The sequence below is a fragment of the Belonocnema kinseyi genome, chromosome 4 (assembly GCF_010883055.1).
Source record: "Belonocnema kinseyi isolate 2016_QV_RU_SX_M_011 chromosome 4, B_treatae_v1, whole genome shotgun sequence".
NCBI lineage: Eukaryota > Metazoa > Arthropoda > Insecta > Hymenoptera > Cynipidae > Belonocnema > Belonocnema kinseyi.
In genome coordinates this window covers 46,500,468-46,523,153 of record NC_046660.1, presented here as the reverse complement: position 1 = coordinate 46,523,153, position 22,686 = coordinate 46,500,468, and the positions used below count along the sequence as shown (strand labels likewise).

The 22,686-nt window shown below is 29.4% G+C and overlaps 1 protein-coding gene across 1 annotated transcript in view; it reads right to left on the bottom strand.

Moving 5' to 3' along the window:
• Positions 1–22,686, bottom strand: part of LOC117171972 (sodium- and chloride-dependent GABA transporter 1-like) — a 60,554-nt gene that overhangs the window by 5,994 nt on the left and 31,874 nt on the right. The window contains exons 4-7 of the mRNA XM_033359669.1: positions 20,136–20,319; positions 16,139–16,406; positions 7,115–7,489; positions 5,487–5,789 (exon numbers count right to left, since the gene is read on the bottom strand). Coding sequence (XP_033215560.1) covers positions 5,487–5,789; positions 7,115–7,489; positions 16,139–16,406; positions 20,136–20,319 — 1,130 coding nt within the window. The remainder of the gene's footprint in view (positions 1–5,486; positions 5,790–7,114; positions 7,490–16,138; positions 16,407–20,135; positions 20,320–22,686) is intronic.

Genomic DNA, 22,686 nt, shown 5'->3' with positions numbered 1-22,686 from the left:
AAAATATTTTCAATGAATCTGTTATATCATCAGCGGACGGTACTTTATCGACAGTAGATAATCCTCCACAACCGTGAAATGCTTAAGGCCACGTGACGAGTGGGTCACGTGACCAGACTCCTACCTTACCCTCACTTTTTTTATTTCCCAACTTATTTTCACACGAAGCGCCACATCGAGTTGAAAACTTGGGGTAATAAATAAGAAGCACTAAGAAAGGTGTGTCTGGTCCTAAATTTTAATAATTATGAGAAAAGCTAAAAAAAATTATTTACAATAAAAAATTTCTTCATAATTGTACAAATTAAGGATCAGACCAACAATTCTTAGTACTTCTTGTTTAATTTCCCAAATTTTCAAGTCGATGTGGAGTTTCGTGTGAGAATCAGTTGGGAAATAAAAAATGTGGCGGTAAGATAGGTATTTGGTCACGTGACCCACTCATTACATGGCCTTAAGATGTTAATCAAACGTCTTAATTAGCGTTATTTTTTTAAATAAAGGTTCTTATTCTGATATCTCTAACAGCTTAATGGAAAAGCGACTGACCGGATATCAAAAGTTCTGTGGTTCGATTCCCAGTGGAGCGAAAAGAGAAGATATTTTCTTTCAAAAAAAAATTTTGAATTTAGATTTAAAAATGTTTTGAGCTATTTCAAAGAGATTAGAATGGATTTCCATGGATTTTGAATATTGCAATTAATTTTAAAGATATTTTAAAGATTTTAAAGGACATCGAAATATTTCGCGGATTATCAAAGATTTTAGCCGATTTTTAGAAATTTAATGGAATTTACCAGGATTGTTGTGATTTTTAGTGATTTCAAGGAGTTCAGAAGATTTTACGGAATCTAAAAGAATTTTAAGGGTTTTTTTACAGATAGTTAAAAAGATTGTAAGAGATCTTTAGAGAGGTAAATTGTTGAAAAGGGATTGCAAGAAATTATGTTTGATATTTAAGGAATTAAACAAATTTCAATGAATTTTGACACGTTGAAAAAACTTTGAAATATTGACAAAATCTCTAAAGGCATTCAGGGGATTATAAGAGATTTTAAAGATTTCAAATGATTTCGTAAGATTTAAAGAAATTTCCAGCCTTCTAACCGATTTTGAGAGATTTTAAGCGATTTCCATGGATTCTGAAAATTCCAAATGATTTCAAGAATTTCAAAAGATTGCACGAAATCTCAAAGACTTTAAAGGGATGTACACAGTCTAAAGGATTTCAAGCGATTACCAGGGAGCTCAGTCATTTTAGAGAGATTTTAAGAGATTGTGTACGATATTTATATAATTCTAAGCAGTTCAAGGAATTTTGACATTATTTAAAACATTTGAAAGTTTTTCAAAAATCTGCAGAAAAATGAAGGTGATTTTCAATGTCAGATGTCGTTTGGTCATCGACGCACGCGGTTGGGTGGTATAGTGGCCGTGCGGTGGCATATGGTGATATTATGGTCGTGCGGTAGCAGGCGTTATTAGTGGTCATGCGGTTGCAGACGGGGTTGTGTGAACTCTCATTTTTTAGGGAGTGTTTCTTAAATCGAAGAAAAATTTCTCGAGCCATCTTATTTCTTATTCTGGACTTTTATCAAGTAGAAGCATAATATGCAACTAAATAAAGAACCCAGTATAAATAACAAACAAGTGCAAATTTATAAAAGTTTTTGTGAAACTGCTTCTGTTTCTGTCGCTTGATTTCTGAGAAAAAAAATTTTTTCCCAAAAGTTAGGAATATTTGAATTTTGACGTTTATTAAAAAAAAAACACCCAATTTTTCTTAAACTCTTACAGGTTTGACGCAATTTAGATTTCTAGTTGTATTTTGGACCTAAAAAATTTAAAGTCTTCTTCAGAAATCAGTCGAAAAATTTGAAAAAGTTTAAATTTAGCAAAGTGGCGACGATTTGATTGCACGTAAAAAATGGCTTTTTACAAAAAAGTTAAACCAATATTTTTTTACTTCAGCCCACTATATGAAAGACATCCTGTGGGTTTTATGCAAGCTATACCACTTTTGTAGCTAGAATTATTTTTTTGTGTAAAATTGAATTTTTGAATTTTTCTCGGAAACCATGAAAGACAAACACACAAAAAGCATATGCGATTCAAAACATCTGCTAAGTGCAAAAATCTATGAACTTGTGAAATAAAAGTTGACCAAATAGTTTGGAAAAAAATACTTATAATAAAATATACGACGACATTTTTTTTTATAAAGTACCCTACATCAATTTTTTAATAAATTTTGAGAAGTCATAATAGACGTTATAAAAATATGTATTTGAATGTCTAATATGGCTTCTTAAAAATTTTGAATACATTTCTGCAAGGCACTTTTAAAAAAGCTTCTTTAGATATTTTTTTGAGAACATTTTTTTCCAAATTACTTGGCCAAATTTGATATGACCATTTTTTCAACATATTGCTTGGCAGATTTTTTGCATCGCAGATGTTTTTGGTGGGATAATATTGACCAAAAATAAGATAAGCAAGCTCAATTAATTTAAATGGAACTACTAGTTGATTAAATATGAATAATTAAATAAACTGTTTAAATAAATTTTATTAGAAATTATTTAAATAATTGATCTATTACTTAATCAAATTGACTGGAACTATATTGTTAAAATAAATTTGAATTGAATTTTTCAGTTTCAATTCACAATAGATAGAGTGGTTAAGAGCACTGAGCTTAACCGATACTTCATTTTCTACACTATTTTATACAAATATATTTTTATTATCTTGCATAACAAGTGCATTATTGTTTAATGACTGTACAAAAAGTTACAATTTGTTTTCAATATATTTTTGTATAAATAATATAATATATAACATTAATAATAATAATTAATAATAAGAATATTTTAACACTTATGTCATTTCTGAATTTTCATTTATTACACGAAATACGTTAAAATTTAAAAACACAAATAATAAAGCAGTTAGATGAATTATATTTTCTAAAATGTAAATATTTGGTAGAAAATTGATTCAATTTAGGATTGCAAATTAATATATTAATTGAATAATTAACTATTCCATTTTTGGTTTGAAAACGTAATTTGTTTAATTTAAAATTTAACTGTTAGCTTGAACATTCTTCTTTTTTAGTTTAAAACTTAAGTACTTGGTTGAAAATTCGTGTATTCTGTTGATACTAAATCCTATTTGTGAAAAATTAATCTTCTTGGTTAAAAAATCAACTTTTTTGGTGAAATATTCAACGCTTTGGTTGTATGCTGAACTATTTTCTTGAAAGTTCATTTTTATTTTAGAAGATTTATCATTTTTGTTGAAAATTCATCTCTGTAATCGAAAATTTATGTATTTTGTTAGAAGTTCGTAATTTTTTAGTAAAAAATTATTTCTTGACTGAAAAGTCATCTTTTTTTGATAAAAATGTAATTATTTGTTTTGAAAATTAATGTTTATAAATAAAAAACTTTTGTCCAAATATTAACTATTACATGTGTCGTTCAGAATCCATTTTTCGGTTTAAAAATCAAATAATTATATACCCATAGTACAGCTATTTTGTATAAAATTAGCCTCTTTGGTTTTAAAATTAACAATTTGTTAGGAAGATCATATTTTTGGTGCAGAATCAACATACTTTGGTACAAAGTTAAACTTTTTAGTTAAAAACTAAACTATTCACTTGAAAATTGATTTTTTTTTATTAAAAATTATTGTTTTTATCTGAAAATGTAGATATTCCATTTTTGGTACAAAATCTTTTCTTTATAAGTTGAAAATTCAAGTTTTTGGTAAAAGTTAATAAATTTGGTTAAAAATTTGTCTATTTGGATAAAAAATTAATCTCGTTTATTGAAATTTTATTTTTTGAGGTTTCAAATATTTTGTTAAAAATTTGTCTTTTTCTTCGAGTTAAACTAGTTGATAATTTGCTTTTTGTTGTTAAAAATTCGCTTTTAAACTTGAAATTTAACTATTCCATTTTCGATCACAAAACTATCTGTATAAATTGAAAATTCAACTATCAATTCGGTTGAAGATTTAACTATTTTGTTGGAATTTCGTCTTTCTATTAGAACTGCTTCAACTTGAACTGCTTGAATTGAACTGTTTGGTAATAGGTTTTTTGTTGCTGAGAATGAGATTTTTTACTCTTAATTCAACTCTTCTACTTTTGGTCAAAAGCTTATATTTTTTAGTTAAAAATGCAAATTTTTAGTAGAAAAACCATGTATTTTTCTGAAAATTCGTCCATTAGTAGAAAACTAATTTTTATTCTTCCTTGTAGGTTCAGGATTGAGCTATTTGTTAAAAAATTCAAATATTTTGTTGAGAATAAAATTATTTTCTTAAAAATTTATATGTATTGTTAAAGTCTTATTTTTTCGGATGGAAATTAAACTTTTTTGTTAAAAATTCAACCTTTTGGATTGAAAATTCATCTTTTAATCGAAAATTTTGTCTTTTAAAAAACTAATCTTTTTGGCTCAAAAATTCATTTGGTTAAAAGTACAATTTCTCAATTTTTGTCTCAATAATATTGATCTTTAATCTATCGATATGAATTCAAATTTTATTTTCTGATCAGAGAAGTGTCACGTATTGTAAAACTTCTGCGACCTCTCTCCTATTTGACACTTTGAGAATTACGCCAAAAATCCATAAAAGGTGAAAAATACATGATTATTCCAAGCAAAGATAATTTTTCCAAGGAGACGAAGTAGAGGAAATTGAGACAGAGGAAGTAGGAAATTAGTAGAGGAGAAGTAGGAAAAATTAAGTGGGAAGTAGAGTAAGGTAGGGCAAATATCAGAAATTATGGGATGGGAAATTTTGGGTTGTGAGGGGAATGAAGAGTAGGGGATGTAGGAGAAGTGGAGAGTGAAGGGTGGGGAATAGGAGCAGTGAGAGGACATTAGGATAGAGGAAGTAGGAGAAGTGGATGGATATAAGGGTGAGAGAAGTAGAAGAAGTGAGTGGGTGGGGTTTTATGTAAATTGGGGGAAATAAAGGAGTAGAGGATGTGAGGGGAAAATTTGGTACGGAAATAGGGGAAGGGGGTCGTTAGCTGCAAACGTGAGGAGAGAGAGGAGGAGATGAAGAAGATGTTAGAGAAGTATATGAGGAAGACGTTGAGGAAGGGATAATAATTGAAGTATGTGGAGAAGAAGTAGGAGTGAAGAGGAATGGAAAGGAGAAGTTGGGTAATGTGGGGGGAGAATTGGAGGGGAAGTATAAAAGGAGGAGGTTTAAACGACTTAATTGACCTCTTGATAGGCTACGAAAAGGAATGGAATGGAAGTGTCTAATGTGCCCCATAAATGCTGATACTTTCCTTGTATCTCTTTCTAATTTCTTTACACACCTACACACACTTACTTGGCGGGAGGAGGGGGACCTACAGTTTAAGGTGGGTTCTGGACCACTAAGAACAGTCTCAAGTACTTAGCGAATGTTTTTTTCTAGAGGTACCAGTTTATTCTACTAGTAATTATACTCACAATGCAAATCATTGGTGTGGTTACGGTCCAACAAAATTTCCACCAGACAAAAGGATAGTATCCAATCATATCACGCAGACCTTCGTAGAATCGATTGACACCGAAGGCCCAACTAATGGCAATGCACTCGAAAAAGATGAGGAACAATAAACAGAAACCGGATACGGCATAAGAGTCCAATATTTGGAAGACGTACATTCCACCCTGTGATATGCAGGAGAGACCAACTAGATATGACAAGAAACAGATGACAGCTATAAAAATTTCCTTTCGTGGTCGAAGTAACTTGGGCCATTCATCAACCTGTAATATAAAATTTATTCATTAAAAATTAATTATGCATACTTTACACCGTTTAAAAACTGCATCATACAGCCAGGGGGGGTGGGAGGGGTCAGGCTTTGTGATTATTTATGACGGAGGGGGGTTGTGACATCACACATGGAAAATATAAATGCGAAAAGGAATCTTGCGAAATGCTTAAAAAAAGAGAATCATTGATGTTCTTTTACAAGCACCTAAATACAAACTTCAGACTTCACACTCTTTCCCTTATTCCCCTCTTTACCTTTTTTAAAAGTTTTTTTGTTGTTAAATTTTCAAGAAATCCAATTACTCTTTTCATTAAAAAATTAACTCTTTTAAATTCAAAAGTCCAATATTATACGCTTGTATCAGAATCCATTGCCCTTTATGTTTTTGGCTAATAGTTTTTCGTTTTTAGTTGTAAGTTTAACTATTTTGTAAAAAAAATAACTATTTTGAAAATGCTGATTTTGTTTGAAAATTTCATTTTTTGCTTAGAATTAATTTCTTAACTGAAAATTTAGGTATTTCCTTTTTGGTTGAGAATTAATCATATTTGGTCTAAAAGTCAAATATTATATTTTTCGTTGAGAATTCATCTTTATTGGTTGAAAATGAATCTTCTTAGTTAAAATGTGAACTTCTTGGTTAAAAATTCTTTGATTAGTTACAGATTCATCTCTGCGATACAAAATTTAAATTTTTTAGCTAAAGATTGGCTCAAAAATTTAACAGTTTTGTTAAAAATTCACCTTTTTGTTTTGTAAATTTATTTTTTTAGAAAGCTCAGTTAGTTGTTTAAACATTAATGTTTTTATTGAAAATTCATTTTTTTCAAATTAAAACTTCAACTGTTTTGTCGAGAATTTACCACCTTGGCTTAAAAATAAATTAAACAATTTATTTTTAATAAAATGAACTAAAATGAAAATTGATCTACTTGGCTGAAAATACATTCAACTTTTGGATTGAAAATTAGTTTGTGTGGGTTTAAAAATTGAACTAGTTGGTCAAATATTCAACTATTTTGTGGAAAATTCAGTCATTTTGCTTGAAAATTCATATCTTTTGTTACAAAATAAACCTTTTTGTTGATAAGTTCTTGTTTGTAAATTCATCTTTCTTTAATTAAAATTGAACTGCTGATTTTTATTGAAAATGCAAAAAGACTTTTGACTTGAAAAATTAAGCGTTTTCTATTGAACTGAACATGGTATCCTTTATATTAATTCTATTCAAAAGAATTTATTTCCCTATTTTTCTCCTATTTAAGCAAACATAGTGAATATTATATAGACTATACAGGATCTGAAATATTTTACCATAGCAGTGATGAATCCCTCCATGGTACAAAATTGTGAGTCGAGTCCTATCAGCAGCAGCATGAAGAAAAAGAGACAGGACCAGATGGGGGCTCCAGGAAGTTGAAGCACTGCTGAAGGATACGCGAGGAAGGCCAACCCTGGACCGGAAGCTGCCACCTCATCCACTGGTCTTCCTTGCTCGTGGGCCATAAATCCAACAACTGAGAAAATAACAAAGCCGGCGAACATACTCGTCGATGAATTCACCGCGCATACGATAAGAGCGTCTTTATAGACGTTGTTGTGGAATTTGTTGTAGCTACCGAGGGCCACTAGGGTACCAAGTCCGAGACCATAAGAAAAGAAGATCTGGGTTACTGCATCTATCCAAACCTGAAATAAAAAAAAAAATAGTTTGATGATACGGGATTGTATATAAATTACGTTACTAATTTGGGGCAGGAGGGGTGGGGCTTGCGCCAGAAAATAGAAAGATGGTTAATTTGACGATTTTCATTTGATCGCAGCAGCGACGGAGTCGCGCCTGGATCGCCGCCTACCTGCTTGACTTGCCCTCTCCACTTAGCTTCCCCTTACGTCGCTGCTTGAACGCGAGACACTGTGCCCGATCCTTGCCAGCGGGGAATCCTTTGTATCCCTACTGAAAATTCTTACATAGGATCCTATATAGGATCCTATATAGGATCCTATATGTTTCACCTATAGGTGCCACCTATAGGAAATTACATAGAATCCTATATAGGTTCCTGTATTGGACACTAACTAATAAGGTACCTAATAGTATGAAATGGTACCTAATATTACGTATGTCACCAGGTGCTCCTGGAGGACCAACAAAACTTTTGCGCAGCCGTAGATGCCATATAATAATACTGTGCATCTTGATAGGGTCCAATACAGGAACCTATATCAGATCCTATATAGGATCCTATGTCATTTCCTATAGGTGGCTCCTATAAATGAAACGTATGGATTCCTATATAGTTACTATATAGAAACCTACATAGGAATTTTCAGTTGGGTACTGATGAGGAATAAAATTAGAAACATAACAAAATTTAATTTTAGAATTCTCAATTTAGAAAGATTGTATTGCAAATCTACGTTTCTTGGAGATTCCAACGATATGTCTCTTACAATTAAAAGATAGAAATTAGAATGAGTGCCATATGATATTTTCCTCTAAAAGTTAAAAATTGAAGGCTTTTTTGGGGGTATGCATGGGTTCACCAGAATTCACCTACTATAGTTGTAAACTGCCCATATCATCAGAAAATCAAAACTGTCATATACAGTGATAAATGGACTAATTATAAAATTCCAAATTTTTTATGTATCGTATTTTGTTCCTCATCATTACAAAGGAACCCCCGCTAGAAATGGTCGGACACAGCGTCTCGTTCTCACTCAGCGACGTGAGAAGAAATTGAGTGGAGAGGGTAAATGAAGCAGGTAGACGGCGATTTAATGGATACTGCCCGTTCAATTCCGCCTCAGCTACAAAATTGTCCATAAAATTTCACATGGACTTGAACATTTATTCTTTAATCTTCAACTTTTTAAGTCAAATAACATTTGGTTGGAATTGTTAAAATGCGTAGTCTTCGAAAATTATATTTATAAATGACCAAATGTTAAATTTAAAAAAAGTTATATTCCGCATTTTATACCTCATTAGGTACAAAGGACTCCCGCTGACCAGGATCGACGGCAGCAGTTTGGCTGTGTGAGGGGAAGCCGTGCAGTGAGGGGACCGTTCTTAGGTAGTTGGGCGGCATTTTCATCTGTCCAGAAACTACGTGGGGAGGGGGGGGGGGGTTAGTGAAAGTAACTTTACCAACTTTATAAGTTTTTGAAAATGACTTTCAGATTCATTCACATACTTTACCTTATTCCCCTTTTCCCGTTTTTTAAAACAATTCTTCGTTTTCCTCCTGTTTTCAAGAAATGTTCACTTTTTCATGCTTATCTGGCTTTTTCGCCTGAATGTGCCTAAATTAATAGAACCAAGTAATAAACTCTGTCCATTTTTGTTGGAAAATCTAAAATTTATATTTCATATTCGTGTAATCTCGACTGGTAAGACTTCTACCATTTACTAAAAATGTAATTATTTTTTCAGCACTATTTTGTCAAGCAGTCATCTTTTTTGGCATATTTTTTATTTAAATTGTATCTATATGGTTAAAAAATATTCCGCTTTGGTATGGGATTCAAACATTTTTTTAATGTTTCGTTAAAATGTATTCTTTTTTGGTTGAAATATCAACCGCTTGATTAGAAAGTAAAATTACCTATAAAAAATTATTTTTGTTTGGTCGAATATATTCATCATTTTGGTCGAAAATTGAAGTTTTTTTCTATAGAAAATTCATCTTTTTGGTTTTAAACTTCAACAATTTGGTAGAAAATTCAACTATGTGGTTGGAAATTAACTTTTTTGTTTGTGATTCATATTTCTGGTGGAAAATTAAACTATTTGGTTGAAGTATAAGCAATGTTTATAAAAATCTAACTATTTAGTAGAAAATGATCTTTTTTGTTGAAAAATCATAATTTCGGGCTAAAAATTCAACTGTTTGGTAGATCGACATTTTTTCTTTAAAAATAAAAAATTTGATTCGAAATTATTTAGTAGTATTTATTTATTTATACTTATTTCATAGAGAATCCATATATTTTATTGAAAATTTGTCTTTTTGGTTAGAAAATTATTCTTGTTTCTTGTAAATTTTTTTTATTACTAAGGATTAGACTAATAGGCTGAAGATTTGTCTTCTTTGGTGGCATTTTTGTTTTTTGTTGAAATTTTTAGTTGAAAAGTGTACGATTATATTTTCAGTTCGGAATTGGTCCCTTTTAGTTAAAAATCCTAATATTGGGATGAAAATTCAATTATTTTATCGAAAATGTAACTATTTGATTTAAAAGTCTAGTTTTGATCAAAACTATAACACGTTGTTGAATAATGAACTAATTTTATGAAAATTATTTTTTTTTATGAGAAATAATGATTATAACTGAAAATTTAATTATTTCACATCTGGTAGACAATTCATAAATTTGTTGAAAATTCATCATTTTGTCTAGAGAATTAATCTCTAATTAAAAATTCATCTTTGTTGTTGAGCAATTAATTATTAAGATGAAAGGTAATCTTCTTTGTTTCAACTCAATTCGTTAGAAATTCAAATTTTTTGTTGCTGAAATATAAAATTTTAATCCGAAAATTTGACGATTCCATTTCGGTTCAAAAATATATATTTTAGTTAAAGATTTGTTGAAAATTCACCTTTGCTGGTAGGAAATTAATTCTCTTGGTTAAAAATTCTTTTTTTTGGTTTAAAATTTAAGGATTAAACAATTTTGTTAAACATTCGTTTTCTTCGGTTAATTCAACTGGCTTAAGATTCATTTTTTTGTATAAAAATGCAGCTTTTACGGTAGAAAAGTCATCTTTTTTTGTAAAATCACATCTTTTGCTTAAAAATTTGACTATTTGGTTAAAGGTTAAACCATTTTGTTAAAAATTCGTTTGTTTTTTCTAATAAGTTCAAATATGTGGTTGCTAATAAAAAATTCGCTGTTAAAATGTCATGCTGTTGGTTGAAAATGCAAGTATTTGGTTGAATCTTGAATCTTTTTTATTTAAAGTTAAACAATTTTGTAACATTTATTCTTTTTGCTGGAAAAGTCAACTACTTTGTTGACAGTTTTTCTTTTCGGTTAAGGATTCAAATATTTTGGTTAAAAATTAATTTATTTGTAGAAAATTCAATAAATTCGTTCAAAAATTATTTCATTGGTTAAAGAATCATCATTTTAGTTTAAAAATTGACTAGCTATGATGAAAATTCAACTATTTTATTGAAAATTTATTTTTAAACTGAAAATATAACTATCCCAGTTGAAGATGCATTAGATGATTTGAAAGATTATATCTTTGGTTGAAGATTGAACTATTTTGTTGAAAATTGGTTCTATTCTATAATAAATTTACAATTAAAAATTCGATTATTTGTTTGAAAATTGATCTTTCGGATTAAAAAATTCAACTGCTTCGTTGAAAATTCATATTTTCTGTTGAAAATCGTTTTTTTTCAGTAGAAAATTATTATTTTTTAGTTTAGGTGGAGTAATCTACCTCAGCTGGATCACATTCTTAGGAGTTGTTTCCCCCTCGTTGTAATATGAGTAGATTAATCACCTCGATCAGTACTCCTTGATAAGAAACATATCTCATAGGGAACCCTTATCCTTCGAATCAAGTTGATCCTCGGACATAAAACCCATAACTAACATTGATATGAGAGGATTTTGGGTTCACTCTATGGATTACTTTTAACGCAAAGTGAAGAATTAATCACGTGAAATAGATTTGTATGTAGACTTAGATGTTTAGAAAGGAAAATTTTGGAAGCTGGCTGCGGTGGGAGTGTCTAAAGCTAATGCCAATCGCGAAACTACACTTGTCTATTTTTTACTGAAAAATGAAAAAAAAAATTAAATAAAAATACACCTATTTGAGAGATTGCAAAATATTATTATTTATTATTCATAATAATAATCGAGAAGTTAGTTTCCGCAGTTGTGTCTGTTGTCTTTAAATTGGTTCGTTTGATTATTTAAAGGATTCAAATTTTAGAAATAGAAAAGTGTAAATGGCAAAATTTTTTATTTACTATAATACTTGGAATAAAGAACAAGCCCTAACTATGACAATTTTTAATTTGAAACATGAATTAAGTCTTTAACCTTCTTAGTGCATTACATAAAAAAGTCAAAATGATTTAAAAAATTATCAAAGTTTTATGACTTTCTCCTTATTTAAATTTTTAAAATCTGTAGATAAAAACAAATTATCTTGTTGTTCAGTTTGTGGTTTCATACTTTTAAAAGTTTGAAATACGTTTGAAAATAATTATATTTTATAGTTGAAAAAAAAATTAAAACCAATGATTAGATTAATTTTTATCTGAAATCTTCTCAATTACTTAAATTAACGGTTGAAATTAAATAATTTTAAATAAAAAACTTTAAATAATTGTATGTATCCTAATTCCAAGTCTTTGATATTAAATAACCTGTAAATGAGGAATAATCGAACTTGTACACTTTTAATGTCTCGTAGGCTATAAAACTTGAAAAATTGTAATTCTTAGACTTACCAATTTAAATAATTTTACTACTTAGCATTTAATACTAAGATTTATTCAAATTTACAACATAAAAATGAACTATTTTCAAATTTAGAAAGTTTCCAATTAAAATTGTTTGAATTCGAATTACCAAAAAATGGAACAATATCAAATTTAGCCTTCCAAACAATAAATACATAGATTTCGAAACTCAAAATAAAAAATTTTCTTTTTTTTTTAAATGAAGTGTTTTATATTTAGAGCAAAGAAAACTTCACAGATTCTCTGATATCCTGAAAATCTCTGCATTCCTTAAATTCTCTAAAAACCTTAATTTCCCTGAATTTCCTGAATTTTCTGAATTACTGAAAATCTCTGAATTTCTAGAATTATCTGAAATCCTCGATTACTCTGAATTCTGAAAAATTGTAATTTCCTCAAGCGTTATGAAATCCCTAGCATTATCTGAATTCCTTGAAATTCTTTAATATCCTGAATTTCTTGAATATTCCTTGAATATTAGGAATTGTTCGAATTCTCTTAATTCCCTAATTTTCTTAAATATTCTGAATTCTTGAAATTCCTTGAATTCTCTAAGCTCCTTTTATTCTCTGAGTGAAAGGAAATTTCTGAATACCTTAAATTTCCTAAAATATTTGATTTTCTTAAATTCCCTGAAATCCGTCAACTGTTTGATTTCCTTGAATTACCTGAATTCCTTTAATTTACTCAATTTCTTAAGAATTTTCCGAATTCCCAGCATAAATTAAATATTGGGAGTTTTTTTGAGATTCATTGAATTATCTAAATCCCACGATTTCCTAAAATATTCGGAATTCTCTACATTCCTGAATTTCCTAAATGCTTTAAAATTCTCTGAATTTCTTGAATACCCTGAATATTCTCAATTTGTGAAATGTCTTGAAATCTCCATATCATCTGAACCCATAAAATCTCTTGAAATTCTTCAATTCTTCTAAATTCCCCTGAATTTTTAAAATTATTCTGAATTTTTTGCAATTCGGGAAATTTTTAGGGTTCAGGAAATTCCACGATATCAAAACTGTAAATTAAAAATTGTACAACTTAAAAATTTACCATTTTCAAATTGATAGCATCTTTAATTAAAATTTTTAAATTTAAATTAATGAAAAACAGTAAAATATCAAATTCACATTCTATATAACTTGTATAAAATTTATATATTTAAATATTCATAGCTTTCAAAACTTAAAATTAAAAGATTTCATTTTTCTAAGTTCCCTGAAATCCAGATATATTCCGAATTCATGAAATTCCTTGAATTCCATAAGCGCTCTGAAATCCCTGGAAAACTCTAGATTCCGGAAAATATATCTGCATTACTGTAAATTATCCGAAAACCTTGATTGCTCTGAATTCCTGGAATATTCTGAATTCCTTAAACGCTTTAGAATCACTGAGACTCCCTGGATTCCTTAAATTCCCTGGAATCCTTCAATATCCTAAATTTCTTGAATATTTGAAATTCCCAGAATTCCTTTCATTCTTCGAATTACTGAAAATCTCTTTAATTGCATAAATTCTATGCAGTTTTCGATTTTTTGCATTTCTTGAAATCCTGGAATATTCAGAATATTCGGAATATCTTGAATTCCTAAAAATCTCTCATTTCTGGAATATTCTGAGTTCCCTGAATCCCTTTAATTCTCTAAATGCTCTGCAATCCTTGAAATTATTTCAATTCCCTGAATTCATGTATTTCTTGAGTTCTCTGAATTCTCTAAAGTCCTTAATATTCGGAATTCCCTGAACTCCTTAAATATTATGAATTAAAAAAAATCCCATGAATTTTCTAGCGCCATTGAATTCTTTCAATTCGTCTAAATTTGTTCAATGTTCTAAATTTCCTAAATGCTCTTAAATTCTCTGAACTAACTTTAATCCTTGAATATCTTGAATTCCTGAAATATCCTGAATTCCCGAAATATCCTGAATTCCTTGAATATTTTGAATTTTCTAAATTCCTTGACTACTCCAAATTCCTGAAATACTTGAATTTCGTATGTGCTCTGAAATCCCTGAAATCCTCTAAATTTCCTAAAATCTTCGCATTCTCTGAATTCCTAAAATGCTCTAAAGTTTTGGAAATTTCCTCTAATCCTTGGATATTCTTGAATATTTCAAATTCTCTGAATTTTCTGAAATCCTCATATATTCTGAAATTTCTAAATGCCGTGTGATTATTTCAAATTCCTAAAATTCTTTAAATCCCCTTAATTTCTTTTAATCTTCTAAATTCTTTTAATCTCTGAATTCCTAGAATTCTTTGAATTGCTTTCATTCATCTGAATTACTCTGAATTTTTTGCATTATTGTGATCTCCTTGGAGTTCAGGCAATTCTTAGAATTCAGGAGATTCCTAGAATTGAAAGAATTCAGACCATTGAGAGAACTCATATGAAATCAGATGTATCCGGGAATTCTGACGAATTCAGAAGATATTAGGAAAGTTAAAAAAAATTCAAAAATATTTGAAAGAGTTTAAAAGCATTCGAAGACATTCAATAGAATGAAAAATCATTACAAATGTTTTGAGATTCAATAATAATTAAAAAATTAAAAATATTGATACCCCTAATAATTTTAATAATGCAAATGGAGATAATACTTATAAATTTTGATGATCTTTAGACATAAATTCCTAGAGTCTTAGGAAAGTTATATTTATATAACCTTAAAAAAATAAACCTAAAAAATAGATAGTTATTCGAAATTGTTATTTCATTAAAAAATTTGTTTTTATGACCCCTGCATGATTTCAGCCCTTTTTGACGCCTATGAATCGGGGCTAAAGCCCTACTTTAAACTCCTTAGGGAGTGAAAAGTGAGGTCAGATGTGGATAATGAAAATTATATACCTGTGCGCTCGCATTTTGCAATGATCAGCCAACTCACCATAAAAACTGTAAGGAAACTTTGGTTGCCGATAATATAATTTTGCGGTAATTTATGGAAAGTTACCATATATAATTGATCAAATGACCGTAAATGACCAAAATGTTCTGAAAATTGCTGGAAATTGATAGAAATGTTTAAATTAAATTTTGAGTTATTTATCTTAAGTTGCCATAAATTACCTGCAATATTACCATAAATTACCATTTTTTAAAATAAATTTCCGGAAATTTATCAAAATGTTTAAAATTGAATTTTGGTTATTTTAAGATAAGTTTCAATATTTACCTGTAAAATTACCATAAATGGCAAAAAATTTCCATATATTTCCGGAAATTTAGACATTTTTAAATTGAATTTTTGGCAATTTATGGTAAGTTACAAGAAATTACGGAAAATTTTATAAATTTCCAGAAATTTACAAAAATGTTTAAAAATGAATTTTGGGTAGGTCATGGTAATTGACCTTATTTACTTGTAAAATTATCATAAATGACTGAAAAATTTCTTAAATTTCCGGAAAATATTTAAAATTGAATTCTGGGTAATTTATGACAAGTTTCCATATTTACCTGTAAAATTAACATAAATGACCGAAAATTTCCATATATTTCCGGAAATTTATAGCCATTTTTAAATTAAATTTTGGGCAATTTATGCTAAGTTACGCGCTCGCCTAAGAGTATAATATGCTATTATTCTCTTAAGCTCAAAAAACTACAGCCACTTGCAACACACGATTAATGATGCTGGTTATTCAAAAAGTCCAACAAAACCATCTTTGGACCCAGAGAAAAATTGTATTAAAAATGTGGAAAATGATAGAAGAGACTTTTTTCTAAGAAAGAAAACGAAATTCAAAGAAGAGTATTTATTTTGCCTCAATTTAGACCTAATAGGGGGTGGAGTATAAGATATGGGTTTATGATAAAAAAAAATCGATTACCTCGGATTCCTTCAATTTCGCTAAATTAGGCATCACGTAGAACCTGATGCCATCGGAAGCGCCGGGAAGAGTAATCCCTCGGATCAGTAACACTGTGAGAAGAACGTACGGGAATAGGGCTGTGAAATAAACCACCTTTCCAGTCCACTTTACTCCTTTCCAGATGCAAAAATAGCACATGATCCAGACCAAAAAAAGGGTTGCTGCCAACTCCCATCTTATGAAGCCCACATGTTCCACGCCATCAGAAATTTGGAGTGCTCTTCGCCTAAAATAATTCAAAATGTAATTATTAAAAATGAATACAAGTAGGCACTGCACGCCTACGAAAAAGGGTTTTGTAGCCCATTAAGACGTTAATTTAGTCGTTTAAACCTTCTCCAACGATACTTTCTCTCCCCTACACCTCTCCATTCATAATTCCCCCCTCTCTTCTCATACCCTCCCTTCCCTTCCTGAATTTTTTCCTCCACTACTTCCCGCTCTCCTGCAACACTTTCCTTCCCCTAATGACCTACACTTTCCTACTAGCCCTCCGATCACTTCTATCACTACTATCTCTCACAAGCATCTATCATTTTCAATAATTTTAGCTCATCTCTCCTCACTTCGCCACTATGTCTTCCTTATCTACCCTCACTTCTTGTACTTACCCTCCCTTAATTTCCTCTACTTTTTGTCCGTAAATTTCCTCTTCGTTCCCCTCTCCTTACTTCCTCTCACTCCCCCTACTTTCACTCCCCAAATTACCCTACTCCTTCCCCCTCACTTCCCCTCACTTCTCCCACTTGCCCTCCCTCATTTCAGTAATCTGTTTTTTTCAATATAAATACGATTTCTATGCCTGCAAAAATTATTTTCATTTTTTATGTATACAACCATTCCTTCCGCACTTTCCTACTATCCCTAGTCCTCATTTCCGCTTCTGTCCCACCACTTCCCCTACTATGCCAACCTAATCTCCCTTCACTTTCACTCTCCTTACTTTCCCTCACTCTCCCAATATTTATCCCCTTAGCTCCCCTACTTCCACTCCTATCATTACCCTACTTCTCCACTTCTCACTTCTCCTACTTCCCCTACTACTACTTTCTTCTTTTCCCCCTACGTATCCTACTTCACCTTCACTCATTTTAGTAATCTGATTTTATCACTATAAATATATTTTCTATGTGTGAACAATTATTATCATTTTTTTATTTATACAGGTTTCGATAAGAAATAATAATCAGGGTATCTACCCAACCGGGATATCGGAAAATAAACGGGAATATTGTGCGTCGATAAGATATCAGGAAATGACCGCAAATTTGATTTAAAGACCAAAAGAAAAAAAATGACAAGTATGACTTGGATCAGTGAATTTTCTAAAATAATTATGATACTGGGTTGAGACAAGGGATTTTGATAAAGAATTTTAATTTCGAATTTAAGACCAGGAATTTTCTCAAAGAATTATAATTCTGAGTTTTAAAAGGGAATTCAATAGAAAATTTGATAAATACTTGGAAGAGGGAATTTCCGTATAGAATTAAAATTTACACTGCGGGGCAGGACTTTTCTGTAAAGAATTATAATTTTCAAATATTAATTTTGGAAAATATTTGGGAAATTTTGGAAAATAATTTTAATTCAAAGCCAATTTCGTAAAGAAATTTCATTCTCACTTGGAACAGAGAATTTTTTGAAATAAATGTGATTGTTCACTTTGGAATATGAGATTTCCGTGAAGAATTGTAATTTAAAATTTTGATCAGAAAGAGTTATTAATTAACTTGATACAAAGAATTTTTTACATGATACGGAAATGTTGAAAAAGAGCTTTAATTCTGATTTACGAAAAGAGACTTGCAAAATTCCTGTTTAAATTTAGAATTATAATTATTTTGCAAAATTCACTGTTTTACATCAGAATTGCAATTCTTATAACAAAAAATGATCTCATGTTGCAACTCAGAATTATAATTTTATTTATAAAATTCCCAGTTCCAAATCAGAAATATTTGAAGTATTTTATAATGTATAGAAATGTCCTGAAATCTTTAGCAATCCTTTAAAATCATTCAATTGTTCTGAACTCTTTTAACTAAAATTTTGAATTTTTCATTTTTGGTTGAAAATCAACTTTGTTGTTGAAAATTCATATTTTTGAGTTGCAAATGCATCTGTTTCATAGAAAAATTTGTCTTCTGGGATAAAAAATTCAACTAATTTCTGAAAAATTAATCTTTTTGGGTTGTCAATTCTATTATTTTCGTAGAAGATTCAACTATTTAGTTAAATTAAACTTTTTTGTTTGAAAATTATACCATTAGGTTAAAAATTTTTTTTCTTGATTAAAAAATCTTTTCTGGTTAAAAATTAAACCCTTTTGCTGAAAACGTGATTATTTTGAGTTCGAAACTTAATCTTTTTTGTCAAAAAATTCGACCATTTCGTTAAAAATTCATCTTTGCAGGTTGAAAATTCGACTATTTTCTTTTAATTGTTCCTTTTCTTTAAATTCAAACTATTTAAAAATTCATCCTTGTAGGTCGAAAATTCAATTATGTGGTTAAAAATTCCACTATTTTGTTAAAAATGTAATATTTTGTTGAAAAATTGGTCTTATGTGCTTGAATATTGTTAAAATATTTGGTTTTAAATGTAACTGATCAATTGGTAGTTAGTTTTTGTTGAAAATTCACTTATTTGGTTTAAAATTCATCTTTGTAAGTCGAAAATTAAAAATTCTTAGTTAAAAATTCCACTACTTTGTTGAAAATTTAATTATTTTATTTGAAGATGCTACTATTTTCTGAAAAGTTTCTCCCTTTTTCTTGAAAGTTAAACTGTTTGGTTGTAAATGTAACCAATCAGTTTATAGTTGATTTTTATTTTTGTTGAAAATTCAACTATTTGGTTAAAAACTGTTTTGTTGAAAAATCCTTTCTTTTGCTTGAAAGTTCAAAAGTTTGGTTGTAAATTTAACTTTTCAGTTGATCATTTATTTTTGTTGAAAATTCATCTTACCATGTTGAAAATTTAATAATGTAGTTAAAAATTTAACTATTTCGTTGAAAATTTAATTATTTTAAAATGAAAATTCAAATATTAGGTTAAAAACTTAATTGTTTTTTTGAAAATTGCTCTCTTGCGCTTGCATATTTTTCAAATGTTTGTTTGTAAATGTAACTGAAGAGTTGATAATTAATTTTTGGTTTGTTTGGAAATTTAACTATAACTATTTGGTAGAGAATTCATTTCTGTTTGTTAACAATTCAAAATTATAGTAAAAAATTCAACTATTCTGTTAAAAATTTCATTATTTAATTCGAAAATTTAACTATTTTGTTGAAAATTCTTCCCTTTTGCTTGAAAGTTCAACTATTTGATTGTAAATACAAATGTTTAGTTAATAATTAATTTTGTTGTTGGTGCAAATTGTATCATTTGGTTAAAAATTTATCTCAGTAGGTTTAAAATGTAATAATGTTGTTAAAAATTCAATTATTTTGTTGTAAATTTGATTATTTTAGAATATTTGAGAATTCAACTACTTTTTGAAAATTCTTCTCTTTTCTTGAAAGTTCAACTATTTGGTTATAAGCGCAACTTTTTCGTTTTAAATTTTTGTTTATTTATTGGAGATTCAACTGTTTAGTTCATAAAATCATTTACTTAGTTGACATATAATTTCTGGCATAAAAGTCAACTTGCTTCTAAAACATTCGACGTTCATCTTTAAAACTAAAATCTTTTAATGAAAATTTATCTCATTTCAAAAATGTATTTTTGAAAGAGAATTTTTGAATATAAAGTTTGTTGAAAGATTATGTTTTTTATCTTATTTTATTCTAGGCGTTTATTTAATGAAATAGAAGAAAAAATTTTACTCAAAATTCTGCAACACTGCCTCGATACAGGTCGCTGATCAATCTGACTAGCAATCACCCCAGGTGAAGAGCTTTACAAAGTCACCTTGTTCTCAATTTAAAAATAAAAATGTCATAATTACTCCCAAAATTCTTTGACAGGATCGGTGAGTTCAGTCCAGGAAACGTTGACGTGATTAAGGGAGCACATTTTGACTGAAGTATGATTCCTGGCTGTGATATTCCAGCAAGGCAGGGTTTTCCTCAAATAGGGGTTGATACAATTTTTTGTGTTCCACCAGTTGCCGCAGCTGCCCCAGGGTAATTCTGTGGTGCAGAATAGCAAATATGAAATACTAGAACATTGATTATCGAGCGCAATCGGTATTCAAGGATTCCCAGAATTTCTGTACCGCGTTTGTAATCAGGGCTTAGCTCACGCTTTGATTAGGCTCACTGTGGAAATCTGGGACATTTTACTCACAAATAACACATATGCCAGAAACTTCTTACTTTGAAATTTCGATTCTGCTTTTGTAGATCCGAAATTGCAAAGGATAATGTCTATACTGCCGTCCTGATGGAGAAACAATACAACTGTATTTTTCTCAAAAATGATCTTTTTTATATCGTTGAATTTATTATAAAATAAATTAACTATGCTAATGGATATTAAAGATTGTAATAAAATTTAATGATAATTAGGTCTTGATTAGCATATCCGGAGCGATTTTTGGAGAATTCTTGATGAAGAAACAATACATCTACACAAATTCTAGGGTTTGGAACAGTCTGAGTCCTCAGATCCTGATAACATTGAATCGCAGTTATGGGGGGGGGGGGGGGGGGGGGGGGGGGGGGTAAAAATTGCAAAATTACATTTAGAATGCAAGTATGTACTGATTTTAGCTTTTTTTGTTGATAAATGCAGGACTAAAATTTTTAGAAAATGTTTGGAGTCGATTTTCTATTTCTTTTGTTTATATGAGTTTTATGATACTGCATACAGCGAGAAGTGTCGAAAAATATTATTAACTTGTAAAGATAGTTTTTATAAACAAATTGTATTAACAAATAATCGACCTTAGGGCAAATTCGTCTTTAAATTGTATTTTAGATCTGAAATTGCTTGCTTTCATTCTGAGGATGATTTGTGGCCATTAAAATTCAATATTAAATATTATCAAATAATTTTATAAATTCCATGCCAGGTGTTAAAAAAAAGAAATAGTTTCTTCTTCTGAACTTGCTGAAATTATATTGTGAATGATATTTAAAAAAATTAGCTATAAATGAATATTTGTTTATCTTTTAAACAAATTCACATATTATGCAGAATTATTTCTTTATTTTATAAACAAATTATATAAGCCAATGCATATTTTAGGTGTTTTAAGTGTAAATAAATAGTTTTTTTCTGGTATTATTTTATCAATTATATTAAGAATAATGCTTTCAGAAAACATTTGACCATTTTTTGCTATCTGATAATTTTATAAACAAAAACTTAGGATTATAACGCAATTTGTTGCCTGTGAGGCAAGAAGACTTGAGATAAAAGTACCCCGATTGTTCTACTTATTATAACGTTTACAATGCGCATTTTTCATTTGCTTTGCATATAAATTGTATATACTCTATTGTTTAATAATATTTTATGCAAAAAACGTTGCCAACATAATTTCAGCAAGACTAGAAAAAAAATTGTTATGATTTTTTGTAAGGTTTACAAATTCCATTTTATCACAAAATCTTGACAAAGAACATCATTCACAATAAAATTTTAATAGGAGAAACGAAAGCACGATGTTATCTGCCTCTATGCGCCTAGAATGTGCATTTGTTTATCTAATTTCTTTATAAAATAAAGAAATAGTGAGGCGTAGAGAAATTTTATCAAATCAGTTCATTATAAATATAGTTTAAAAAATAATAAAAGCAAAAACGATTTCTTTTTGCCTATAAATGTTCACAATGTAAATTTATTTATATAATTTATTTATCAAATGGAAACATTTTTCAATGAAAAATCATTAGCAAAGTAATTGTAAAACGATCCGAGGGAAAAAAGATTTCTTTTAGCTTAAAAACGGCTAAAATGTTTAATTGTCTTTTAATTTGTTTATTAAATTATTAAATATTGATTGGTGGTTAATTTGACATATAAAACATCACTGGTAACATAATAACAACAAGACTAGAAAAAAATTTCATTTTGCCTATAAATGTCTGAGAAACACATTTGTTTACATAATTTTTCTATGAATCAATTAATAACATTTATTCCTGCAATTTAATGGGTGCGCATCATGACGATGAAAGCAAAAAATTTTAAAGCAGAAATATACTTTGAATACGGATATCTTCTACTGTTTATTAAATTACTTCAAACTGCTCATTAAAAAAAAATTGGTTTATAACGTTGTACATTTTTCACAGGTGTGGAAATAAAGGGGGAGAAAGTAGGGTAAACAAGGGGAAATGAGGGAAGGGAAATTAGAAAAAGTAAGGAGAATTAAGGGGAGGGTAACTAGGGGATTCAAGTGAAAATGAGGGGATGGGAAGTATGGAAAGACGGAGTAGGGGAATCACGGGATATTAAAGGGTGATGAAGTAGGGGAAGTAAAGTAAATCTATGGGGAATAAGCGAAGTGGTAGTAGGGGGAGTGAGGGAAAATTAGGATACATTGAGCG